Below are 13,326 nucleotides of genomic sequence, written 5' to 3'. Positions count from 1 at the left end.
CCATGGTGGCTCAGCCAGCAGTAATGAGCCCGACTAGTATCCATAAGGATGGCCTCACTCAGTGGGTTGAGGATTTGATGTTGCCATGCGCTGTGGTGTAGGTCGCAGACGAGGCTCAGATCCCATGTGGCTGCGGCTGTTGCTATGGCCGTTGCTATGGCTGTGGCTGTGGGTATGGCTGTGGCCAGCAGCTGTAACTCCAATTCCACCCCTAGCCTGAGAACTTCCATATGCCACAAGTCTGGCCCTAAAAAGCAAAAAAAACTATACACACACACACACACACACACACACACACACACATATACATACATATATACACATATATAGTAAAAATTCAGGAGCCTACCACTCCAGTGCAGTTTCTGAAGTTTAGGGGTCTAGAGTACGTTAAGATATTCTCTCTAGGTACAGCCACGGCATATATTTAACAAAAATATATTGATTTAATCACTCAATTTATCTTGGACTTATTTGCATTATACTATAATTTAGCCAACCAATCTAACAACGTAGGTTATATTAGAAAGTTGTTTTGTATAATATAAGGAAGAGCAAATAAGATTTAACTGTAATCCCATTTAAAATAAGAGTATAGGAGTTCCCGTTGTGGCGCAGTGGTTAACAATCTGACTAGGAACCATGAGGTTGCGGGTTCGATCCCTGGCCTTGCTCAGTGGGTTAAGGATCTGGCGTTGCGTGAGCTGTGGTGTAGGTTGCAGACGCGGCTCAGATCCCGCGTTGCTGTGGCTCTGGCGTAGGCCGGCGGCTACAGCTCCAATTGGACCCCTAGCCTGGGAACCTCCATATGCCACGGGAGTGGCCCAAGAAATGGCAAAAAGACAAAAAATAAAAATAAAAATAAAAATAAAAATAAAAATAAATGAGTATAAGTAATTCAATTTACTGGTCCCTTTTTTTTTTCAGTTTAATGGGGTAATAGGTAAATAGAAATTTTTCTATTTAATAAATACAACGAATTTTAATAGTTTAAACTGCAGTTTTTCTGAATTGTTTTTAGTACTTCCAAAATAATTTAATTTTTAATGTTCTTATTGTTTACATTTCATTGGTCCTCAAGATCCTAGGTTGTTCTTTATAAACAGTTAAACATTTTAGAAAATACTAAATTGTGTTTTATCATTTGTCTTATTTAATTAACTCTGTCAGTTGATGACTCAAGAACTGGATCAGCTCAGAACTGGAATTACTCAGGAAGAATGAAAGCTATGTTTTATTGGAATTTAGCTAAGGGTGAACATTAAAAGTTCATTTTGTATTGTTTTTCTGTCTGGCTTCTCTTAGGTATTTGGATTTGCTCAAGGACCCAAACGTTATTAAAAGCCAGGATGTGTTTACAGTCATTCGATATATCTCCTACAACAGCTATGGGAAGACTATGGCCTGGAACTGGATACAGCTCAACTGGGAATATCTGGTCAACAGGTGGGATGATCAGATAATGGTTTGTTGTTCTCTTTATCTGACACTATCTACAAGTTTTCTTTTCCTCTTTTCTGTACATTCTCTGACATCTATACAATATCTGAAATGGCATATTTTCAGAATTTTAGCATCACAGTATTTTCCTTCTAGGCAAGCAACATACTAGCTAATTTTAGGCATAATTCCTTTCCTGGAGAGTAGCATTTCCAGCTGATCTATAGAATTCTGAAATCTAGAAAGATGCCTAAATAGCATTATTTTTAGTTTGGTTAAAACAAGTTAATCTTGGAGTTCCCGTCGTGGCGCAGTGGTTAACAAATCTGACTAGGAACCATGAGGTTGCGGGTTCGGTCCCTGCCCTTGCTCAGTGGGTTAACGATCCGGCGTTGCAGTGAGCTGTGGTGTAGGTTGCAAATGCGGCTCGGATCCCGTGTTGCTGTGGCTCTAGTGTAGGCTGGCGGCTACAGCTCCGATTAGACCCCTAGCCTGGGAACCTACATATGCCGCAGGAGCGGCCCAAGAAATAGCAAAAAAAAAAAAAAACCAAAAACAAGTTAATTTAATTCTGCCTCTTGTACTAGCACCTAGCATAAAGCCAGGCACATATTTAGTTCTCAATTAATCTTTAATGAAGACTAAATGAGAATTCCTGGACCTGGGTTCACATTAGAGCCCTACAGTTTACTGAGTTCATATGGATAATAACTTTTAACTCTCTTAACCAGATAATTAAACTTTAGGTATTTTGAAAAGTTCTTAAAAGCAAACTGTTATTTTCCCAGGCAACAGCAGTTTTAAAATAAGTGGCAAAGACAAGAGATGAGAGATGCTTTCCTAATTTCTTATTTTTTAGCCCCATATGAAAAAAACTACTACTACTCTTGTCCATGATCCTCTAACTTTAATGCTTATTTCCATTCAAAAGATACTTCTTTAACAGAGTATAAAATAGAATATAGATTATATATCCCAAACAAATATGTAGGCATTGAGCAAAGACTTATACCATCTGTAATCCTACACCAAGAAATGACCTCTGTCATTCCCTCCTAATCTCTCCTGTCTTCCCATCAGCATTGCCTAGTGTATAATGACCACCTTATCAGAAATACTAACTGCAAAGATACCTTTTATTTCTATACTCTTTTCTACCCCACAATCAACCAGTGAGCCATTATGTTAATTCACATTTCTCTATCTTCCGAGATCCAAATTTTATCTCTAGCTCTCAAACAAGACACCCTACATTGCTTTTGCTTACTTGTGATACAATTTTACTTTTTCTGTTCTTGCAAAGATTGAGTGTAACTGCTCACCCATTTCTAATAAGATTGATTGGTATGCTTGTTTGTGTGGGGGGGGAGGGGTGTATATGATGCTTTTTCTCATCTGTGTATAATTTTTGTTTCAATGGAATGTTTGGTTTAGAATTAATAAATCTGATGAGAACATGCTCTTATCTGAAGGCAATAGTTCATATTATGTAAAGTAGTACCTTCCATTTTGAAAGATATATGCCTAATGACACATACCATGTATTTTGTCTTCATACTATTTTTGGCATATACTGCAGGAAACCCATATAGAGGAGGAATAATGCTTACTATTAAATTATTGTGAAAATATAAGTAAATAATGTTCTATTTTACATAATAAAATTAGCGTTTACTTATTTATTAAACAGTATTTCTCAAAGCCTAGTTGAATAGCTCTGGTGTGACATTTCAAATAATGGATATTTCATTCTCAAAAATTAGTTCATTGTTATACTCTTCAAAAATAATGAAATAGGAGGAGTTCCTGCTGTGGCACAGTGAGTTAAGCAGCAGCTTGGTCACTGCTGACGTGCGGGTTTGATCCCTGGCCTGAAACAGTGGATTACGGCTGACATTGACATAGCTGCAGCTGAGGTCATAGATGAAGCTAAGATTCAACCCCTGGCCTGGGAAGTGCCATATGCCATGGGTACAGCCAAAAAACAAAACAAAACAAAACAGGTGTTACACTGTCATAAAAGCCATAAACAGCTAATAAATCTATTAGACCTAATGTTGAATTTTTTGAAATTCAATGTTGAAAAATACATTGATAAACTATTTTCAGTACTAGTTCCAAAACACTCTCCCAAGGTTTTTATTATTTCTTCATATTCTAATGATCTAATTCTCATGAGGCATCATTTAAAATATCCTCAGGAGTTCCCGTCGTGGCACAGTGGTTAACGAATCCGACTGGGAACCATGAGGTTGCGGGTTCGGTCCCTGCCCTTGCTCAGTGGGTTAACGATCCAGCGTTGCCGTGAGCTGTCGTGTAGGTTGTAGACGCGGCTCGGATCCCACGTTGCTGTGGCTCTGGCGTAGGCTGGTGACTACAGCTCCAATTCAACCCCTAGCCTGGGAACCTCCATATGCCGAGGGAGCGGCCCTAGAAATAGCAAAAAAAAAAAAAAGACAAAAAAATATATATATCCTCAAACATAAAATTATACAATAACCACGTCAGACACAAAAAAAAACAATAATTAGGATTAGTATGAATAAATATAATTTCCCCATTAAAACTGGATAATACAAATTAAACACAAATGAGCCAAGCTTTATCCAAATATTTCCAAACTCTTAAAAAACATTTTCCAGACTTTAGAATGAGTGCTTTACTGCCTCTGTATCTGAACAATTTCTTGTCATCCTAAAATAAATAAGCTGTTTTATAAATAAAGCTTTTGTTACATGATTTTTATGACAGCTGATGGCTACACTACTAATGTCCTTTCTAGTTTGAGACTTAACCATAAAGTACCAAAGATACTTGTGAAATTATTATTTGCTTCCATTTATTCCACCAAACTCTTACATGAAACTGTGAAGCTGGATGAAATCAATAAGCCAATATAATAGTCTGTGACAAAGTCTGAGTTTAACTTATTACTATGAATGAAAATTAAGTCAATAGGACACTACTGGAATCATTTAAATACTACTCATAAACAAAATAATGTAATAAGCATTTAATTAAAAGTTTTGTGTGCATCAAAATTATTTCTTCTGGATAACATAATAGTACCCATGTAAACATTAAATCCAAGAGGATGATTTTTATATAATTATTTTTCAAAATATTTAAGATATAATTAAATCCTTATGTTAGATTTTTTTTTTTTTTAAACTAGGGGTTGAATCAGAGCCGCAGCTGCTGTGCCACAGGCACAGCAACACCAGATCTGAGCTGCATCTGCAACCTATGCCACAGCTTGCAGCAATGCCAGATCCCTAGCCCACGGAGCAAGGCCAGGGATCAAACCCGTATCCTCATGGATACCAACCAGGTTCTTAACCTGCTGAGCTACAAAAGGAACTTCCTTATTTTAGTGTTAAAAGTAATTAATATGATAAATACACAGCATATTTCCTCTTAAATGGTACACTTTATATAATACTGGTTTCTTGGGATGAACATGTTTTGTTTTTATATTTCTAGTATTTATACAGGTAGTTTTGTTTTTATATCTCTAGTATTTATACAGGTAATTTTTATTCAATCTATTCATTGCTGGTTTCTAAATATATTCTTTAAATTTCAGTCACAAAGCATAAAACAGAAAAGGAATATTTTAGAAATTATAGGAAGTCACTGGAAAAATTATTTTCTTATCTGTAATAACAGACTTTTTTGAATCTGTAGAACATCATTACAGGAACTTAGTGTGATTTCCTTTTTTAAAATCCCAATTTCTTTATTATAAAGTGGGTGTGTATTATTTTGCACAAAATGCAGATAAGGATACAAAATCACCAATAATCCCTGTTGTGACATTGCTGTTTTTCCTTGGGTCATTTTTCTATGGTTGTTTATTTATTTACAGAAATGGAATCATGTTAGACGTGTGATTTTATAACCTGCTTTTTTTACATTATCCTGTACTATGGACATCTTTTCATTCTTTATGCTTCTTCAGTATTATTCTTAATGCTATGTCATATCTTGATGTCTAAATATATCTTAGTTTATGCAGTTGATCTCCATCTTTTGGATAATAAAATTGTTGCAAATTTTCCATTGTATAAATAATATACCAACATCTTTAAAACTGAAACTCTTTGTTCTCCTTGAATGTCCTCCACAATTTCCTTAGGGTACAAATAATACTAGAAGTAATAATGCTATATCAAAGGATGTGGTTTGTTGTTTGTTTGTTTCATTACTTTTCAGGGCTGCACCCATGGCCTTTGGAAGTTCCCAGGCTAGGGGTCAAATCAGAACCGCATCTGTGACCGACACCACAGCTCAGAGCAATGCTGGATCCTTACCCACTGAGCAATGCTGGGATCGAACCCAAGTCCTTATGGATACTAGCTGAGTTCATTTTTGCTGAACCATGATGGGAACACAATGATTTGTTCCTTTTTAGAGTTTCTGATGAATATTGCAAAGCTTTCACCCAGAACAAAATGTACTATTAATTTTGCTTATTTTTCCAACCTTTGTCAATACTAGTACTGTCATTTAAAAATATTCTTGCTAACTGAGTACATGAAAACTGCTATCTCATTTTAAATAATTCCTTCATTCAATAAATACTGTGGCGCATCTACTATGTGCTTGGCACAGTGCTTGGCACTGAAGGTACAATATATATAAGGACAAACAGATCTGGCTGGCTGACCTCGTAGAGCTTAGATTTTAATAATGGAGATCAAGATTAGGAACCACACAAATACATGTATTCTTAAAACTGTAATAAATACAAATAGAAGAGGTTCAGGGCACGCTGAAAGAGTATATATAATAGGGAAACTGACCAAATCAAGAGATGTTGGAGGTTAAGGACCTCCCTGAGGGAGTGATGACTGACCTGAATTCTCAAGGAAGGGCAGGAGGAAATTAGATGAACAGGACGCAAAGCATTCCTGGCCAAATGCCTACTGTCAGAAAAGAGGAAAGATGAGGGCGAGGCTTTTCAGGATCACGTTAAGATTTGGACTTTTGTCCCAAGGGCAATGATAAGTCACTAAAGGGTTTTAAGTAAGAAAGTAAAATGATCAACTTTACACTGAAAAGAAAGCTCTGGTGGTAAAGTAAAGCACAAACCTAGGTGGGGGTCAGAGTGATTCTGGGGAAAGCACTTAGAAAGCTATTGGAGTAGTCCCAGCGAAAGACAGTGGTAGACTGTACCATGGATGTAATGGTGAAGATGAAGAGATAATAACATTTAGAACCTGGTTGGCCAGAAATGGGAGACAAGTGAGGGAACAAGGATAAGGTCTATACTTCCAGAAAAAAAATGTCTGTGGAAGAACAGGTTCAGTTTGCTGTATATAATGCCTTTGATTCTCTTTTGAGATATTAAATTAGAGCCTGTCTCAAGGAAGTTATAGTCCCTTGTCAAATACTGATTAAAGTTTGAGTAAATTCAAGAATAAAAAATGCTCCCTAGCTTGGGAACCTCCATATGCTGTGGGTGCAGCCCTAAAAAAAAGAAAAAAACAAAAACAAAAAATAGAGAAACTACTATTTATGGAGTTCCCTTGGTGGTGCAGTGGAAACGAATCCGACTGGGAACCATAAGGTTGCGGGTTCAATCCCTGGCCTTGCTCAGTGGGTTAAGGATCTGGCGTTGCCGTGAGCTGTGGTGTAGGTCGCAGATGCAGCTTGGATCTGGCCTTGCTATGGCTCTTGCATAGGCCAGCAGCTGTAGCTCTGATTGGACCCCTAGCCTGGGAACCTCCATATGCCACAGGTGTGGCCCTAAAAAGCGAAAAAAAAAAAAAAAAAAGAATAATAATGCCCATTAGATTTATCGGTAACTCTAGGGTGTTCCCATAGCGGCTCAGCAGAAACGAATCTGACTAGCATCCATGAGTCAAAAAAATAAATAAAAAGATTTATCGGTAACTCTAAAAAGAGTTTTTCAGTGACATGGTGGGGGCAGAACTCAAATTGAAGCAAGTCAATAGTCAGTAGTGAGAGCATGGAGACAAGAAATGTATGGAAGGAGTTCCCTTTTTGGGTCAGCAGTTAAGAATCCCGACTAGTAACCATAAGGTTGCGGGTTCAATCCCTGGCCTCACTCAGTGGGTTAAGGATCTGGCATTGCTGTGAGCTATGGTGTAGGTCGCAGACATGGCTCAGATCTGGCATTGCTGTGGCTGTGGTGTAGCCCAGTGGCTGTAGCTCCAGTTGGACCCCCTAGCCTGGGAATTTCCATACACTGCGGGTGTGGCCCTAAAAGGCCAAAAAAAAAAAGAAAGAAAAAAAGAAATGTAGGGAAGTCTCCTGAAAAGCTGAAAGAATATTAAGAGAGCTATACCAGATCAAGAGAGGATTTTTTCCTCATATGGAAGACATTTTAATATGTTTAATATTCTTAAAAGCTGATGAGAAAGATCTCGTGAAGAATGAGAGATTTAATATGTAAGACAGAAAAAAGATTTTTTAAAAATTAACGTTTTTGAAAAAGTGTAGGAGAAACAGGAACCAAAGCGCAGAGGACAGAAGGCAAGTAGGTATATTTGTATGTTTGTAAGCTAAAAGATGTAGAGGTTACTCTGTATTTTCTCTGTAAATTAGAAGGCAGGATCATATTTATGGGAAGGGATGGAAGGGGAACAGTGTTTGGAGGTTGTAGGAGGGTGAAAACATTTGAAAAGAGCAACTCAAAGAGGAAGAGCATGAAGTTCACTGGTAGCCTAGTGGGTTAAGGATCTGGCACTGGCATTGTCACTCCTGTGGCTCAGGTCACTGCTGTGGCGAGGGTTCAAACCCTGACTGAGGAACTTCTGCATGCCTTAGGTGCAGCTCCCTGCACACCCACACCCACCAAAAAAAAAAAAAAAAAAAAAAGATTGGGGGTGGGGAGAGAATGCGTTGGCCAGGGTGATATGGAATTGTCAATGCGGAGGGCCTGTTTAAGATTGATATCCATGAATTTACAGTGAAACAATATGGAAAAAGTTAGGTAGCCTCTCTTGACAGAACTGGTATAGAGGACATGAGCAAGGAAAGTACAGAGAAAACTCCTAAAGCTGGAGTTTTGCTAGACACAAATTACTGAAATATAAGGGAGTTTAGGGCGTGGGCAAAAATGTTATTGAAAATGGTAGACCATGGAATCTAAATTATATAAGGAAATAAGTGAAAGGAAAGGAAGAGCTGATAATCCAGGAGAAAGTAGGGATAGTCAATGGGCTAGAAGTCCAAATTAAGACAAAGAATGGTCATAGTGGAAAGTCAAAGGTAAATTATGCCATGGAGTGTGCATATATTAATAATTTTAGAGGCAGAGTACTTATGGATGACTACAAGGTATGATAATGGCAATTGATGGCTGAGGTACAGTGAAGAAAATATATCATTTGAAATGAGGAAGTTAAGAAACTAAGGAAGTAAATTTGTTTAATCATCAACCATGTGGACCTTGAAATCATGTCCTGGAGTAGAAAGGATGACTAGGAGTCAGATGCCAACATGTATCATAAATGAGATGAAGGGGAATAGCTTAAGGAACAGAGGTTCTTAAAAAGAGAGTGAAGGAATGATGGTTTGGAATCCACAATGTGGAGCATGAGCCCAGCAATTCCCTTTCTGACCTAGTGCTATGGAGGATGTGGGAAAGTAAACATTCTCCAAAGAAGCTGTAGTATTCCCTGTAAAGGAGTTCCAAAGGGCTAGGTGGAGGGTTTGAGAGGTTGGGGAGCTCTAGAGAGCTAAGTCAGAGGCAAGGAGGTACACACATTACAGGGAGAGTGTTGAGCATAGATGCCTGAGAGTATTATGCTCTGGATAATGACTGATGACATTAAGAAAAGGGAAACTGCTTGCCTTAGACTTCTAAGAGAAGAGGGATGACATAATGGATTTAAATACAGTGGTGTCTGTGACAGGAGTGAGCAGTGGACCTAGTACACTAAAATTGTGGCTAATTATTAGAACATTTCATCTATTTCCACTGGTACATTTTTTCTTCACATTTCTTTTGCAAACTGCTGATTCATTCCTTTGCTAATTTCATGTTGGCATATTTCTCTCTATTACCAATCTGTGAGGGTTCTTTCTGTAGTGAAAATATTTGATTTTTTATAACACAATAAGAAATTTTCACTTTTGACTTTATGTCAACTTTTTTAGTATAATTTTTTAATGTGTATGTGACAAACTTAGTTGTTATCTTCATGATTTCTGCTTTTGTTATGTGATAATTTTTATGTATTTTTTAATTTATTTTTTTATGATATACTTGCTGGTTGGTTGGGGGTGGATAACACCCCTATAGCAATGGGGTGAGAGTGGGCCATATACCTTTCCTAATAGGGGGTAGGAAAGAGTAGGCCAGGTTGCTTCAAGGTGGTGGAGGAGCATTACAATGAGACAGGTGGGGCAATGATAAGGGTCCAGTAATTTTTTTTAATTTAATTATACAGTTTCATTATTTAATTATAATTATCATAAATTCTTTGATGGAGAGGAAATCAGAATGAGGTCTAAGAAGACTTCATTCCAAGAATGATGTCATATGACCCCCTTCATGGTGGATTATGCACTTATTTATTATGAGATATATTTCTTCTCCAGAGATTCCTTGTTTGTGTATCAATTGTAGATTTTTGGTTTGCAGTTATTCTGAAATTTTGACATATGTATATGAGATTGTTTTAAGTTGTTGGTCTCTTAATTGCAAGTTCATCTTCAGTATCCTGCATTTGTACCCACCTCTTCTCATGATTTCTGATTTTGGTGGTATAATTGTGCATGGGTGATTTCATACATTTACTGGTGAGCCTTGTCATTTGCGGAATTTTTGTTTCCTGCTGCTGTCTTTTCTTTCCTGCCTAGAGAAGTTCCTTTAGTATTTGTTGTAAGGCTGGCTCAGTGTTGCTGAATTCTCTCAGCTTTTGCTTATCTGAGAAGGCTTTGATTTCTCCTTCAAATCTGAATGAGAGCCTTGCTGGGTAGAGTATTCTTGGTTGGAGGTTTTTTCCTTTCATCACGTTAAGTATAACATGCCACTCCCTTCTGGCCTGCAGAGTTTCTGCTGAAAAATCTGCCCATAACCTTATTAGGGTTCCCTTGTATGTTACTTGTTTCTTTTCCCTAGCTGCTTTCAAGATGTTCTCTTTGTCTTTAATTTTGGTCAGTTTGATTAAGATGTGTCTCGGTGTATTCCTCCTTGGGTTTATTTTATATGGTACTCGTTGTGCTTCCTGGATTTGAGTGAGTGATTCCTTCCCCATGTTAGGGAAGTTTTCCGCTATTATCTCTTGGAATATTTTTTCTGTCCCCTTCTCTCTCTCTTCTCCTTCTGGCACCCCTATAATACAGATGTTGGTGCATTTAACATTGTCCCAGAGTTCTCTGAGACTCTCTTCATTTGTTTTCAATCTTTTTTCTCTTTTCTGTTCTGCATCCGTAATTTCCACTAATCTGTCCTCCACCCCGCTTATTCATTCCTCTGCCTCCTGTATTCTGCTGTTAGCTGTTTCTAGTGAATTTTTTATTTCAGTTATTTTATTTTGCATCTCTTCTTGTTTAAGTTTTATATCTTGTATCTCTTTGGTCAGTGTTTGCTGTAAGTTATCCATCTTTGCCTCTAGTTTATTTCCAATGTCTTGCATCAACACTCTAAAGTCTTTTTCCTGGAGGCTGAGAATCTCCTTATTGCTGAGCTGATTTTCTGGGGTTTTTCCTTTCTCCCTCATCTGAGTTATAGTTCTCTGTATTTTCATTTTTATAGGTTTTGGTGTAGTGACCTTTTTACAGATAATAGAATTGTAGCCTCTCTTACTTCTGGCGTCTGACCCCCTTGTGGCTGAAGTCAGTGTGGGGGCTTGCTGTAGGCTTTCTGATGGGTGGGGCTGATTATGATAATTTTTAAATGTAAAATACTTCCTACTGTTTACCTCTTTATATATTGATATATTTTCCTTTATCCTTCTCCAATATTCCAACAGTTCAAAGTTTATATACAGTTCTTGTGGTTTTTCTTACATTGTGATTAGTCAAAATTTGACCTGTATCACAATACTTTGTACTTTGGTCTATAGAGAAAATTCTGCTTCTTGCTCTTAGAGAGAAAATGCATAAGGGATAGGAATAGAGTATCATCTCTAAACGCTATCTTTGTACTTAGCTTCAAGTGTCTGTGCTTAGCCAGGCTGATATAGATCATAACCCCAAAGATGCAAGTGGCTGATACAGCTTTTTGAAAGCAGAATAAATAGCCTATATTCAAATTTCTGTACCTGCAGGAAGACACACAGAGTATTAGTTAGGATGAAGTTATAGAGCTATTCTGCTGTAACAGAAACACAGAAATATAGCAGCATAAAGGACAAAAGTAATTATTTCTCACTCAGGTTGGTCTCCTAAAGTGAGCATTCCAAGTTACGAGGGTAAGGCCTAGGATCTTATTCCATCTGTGTGATTGAAGCTTGGAGGAAGGGGAGGGAAAAAAAAGAAGCCCAAGGCAAGCAATTTCCCTTTACTTAAGCTAGGAAATAATCAAATTAATCACTTTTGTTCATTTTCCACTGATAAGAATTAGGTCACCTGTCTACACCTAGCTATGAGAAAGGCTAAGAAGTGTAATCTGCCTGTGTGTAGGAAAAAAAGAGATAGATCTGGAGAATACAACAAGAAGTCTACCCTCTCTGGGGAAGTGGTGTGGATCTATCTACAAAAAGAACTGCAAAACTTTCTGAGAATTTCTCCCAAATAGAATTATTTTAAATTGTTAAAAAATTAAATACATTTATTTACTCTTTTACTTTGAAAATTACTTTTCAAAAACTCTCTCAAAATGATAACGAAATGTCTGTATCTAGAGAAAAGATTTAAAATTCCAGGCATTTATATACCATTTTACTCCCCTAAATTTCTTTTCAGATACACACTCAATGACAGAAACCTTGGCCGGATTGTCACCATAGCAGAACCATTCAACACTGAACTACAGCTCTGGCAGGTATGAAGATAAATTTCTCTACACTTGTCTAGGAAGGAACATAATTCACTTTTTTTTTCAAGTAGAAATGATATTTTCTCTACTCAGATCCCAGAAGACAAGGAAAAAGAAATAATTCTTATATATAAGTAAATGTACACCTATTTTTTTCTAAACTGAAGAAAAAATTCAAATAACCAAGAAATAAAGTTTAAAAGTTGAGAAAGGTGAGGCCTTGGGAGGCTTGGGAGGCTCCATGAGACCATTCAGTTTACCACATCATGAACAGTCTCCCCTTTCCAGGTAAATGTAACCCTGGGATAAGCTGGTCAAAATTTGATTCCTTTCAGAATTCAGAGTTTGGGAATTTCAAAACCAAGACCAAATCTTTCAAATTTCAAGTATCTCAACTCCCAAGAAGAAAATGTTCATTAATGTTGGACAAATAGAGATTTATGAATATTCAGTATCTATATTAGATACTGGAATGTTAGCATTCCTCTGTGTGTTGAGAAACAAAATAATTATTAATTTCGTAAATTGCAAATACTACCATGGTTAACTATGGAGGAGGCTTTTGGAGGGAAGAGGGAAAAGAGAACCAAATTTAACAGAGTTTTTTTTTTTAATAAGCCCTCAATATGGGAACTCAAAGTATATTAAAATACTTCAGACTCCTGGAGAGAAAGGCTAATAAGCTAAGCGATCATTCCACAGACCAGATTTTCCAGGGAATACCCTGAGGAACAGGCAGAAAATTGAGAAACCTGCAGAAGCAGAAAGGGCACACCAGCTTCCAGTGTGCTGCTCTCCTTCCCCAGTATGTCTGAGACTCTTTTGAGGGACATGCTGCCAGGCATCCAAAAGCCATGGGGGGAGTTCCCGTCGTGGTGCAGCGGAAATGAATCCGACTAGGAACCATGAGGTTTCAGATTCAATCCCTG

General features: G+C 37.4%; 1 protein-coding gene and 1 long non-coding RNA gene across 2 annotated transcripts in view; one reads left to right on the top strand and one right to left on the bottom strand.

The window, feature by feature from the left end:
• The window catches only part of LOC106504743, a 293,971-nt gene that overhangs the window by 251,133 nt on the left and 29,512 nt on the right, over positions 1-13,326 (bottom strand). The gene's annotated exons all lie outside the window — the stretch shown is intronic.
• ENPEP (glutamyl aminopeptidase) overlaps positions 1-13,326 on the top strand; it is a 92,511-nt gene that overhangs the window by 78,007 nt on the left and 1,178 nt on the right. Inside the window, 2 exon segments of the mRNA NM_214017.1 lie at positions 1,306-1,446; positions 12,325-12,403. Coding sequence (NP_999182.1) covers positions 1,306-1,446; positions 12,325-12,403 — 220 coding nt within the window.

The sequence above is a fragment of the Sus scrofa genome, chromosome 8, assembly GCF_000003025.6.
Source record: "Sus scrofa isolate TJ Tabasco breed Duroc chromosome 8, Sscrofa11.1, whole genome shotgun sequence".
NCBI lineage: Eukaryota > Metazoa > Chordata > Mammalia > Artiodactyla > Suidae > Sus > Sus scrofa.
This window is presented reverse-complemented; position numbering and strand designations above follow the sequence as displayed.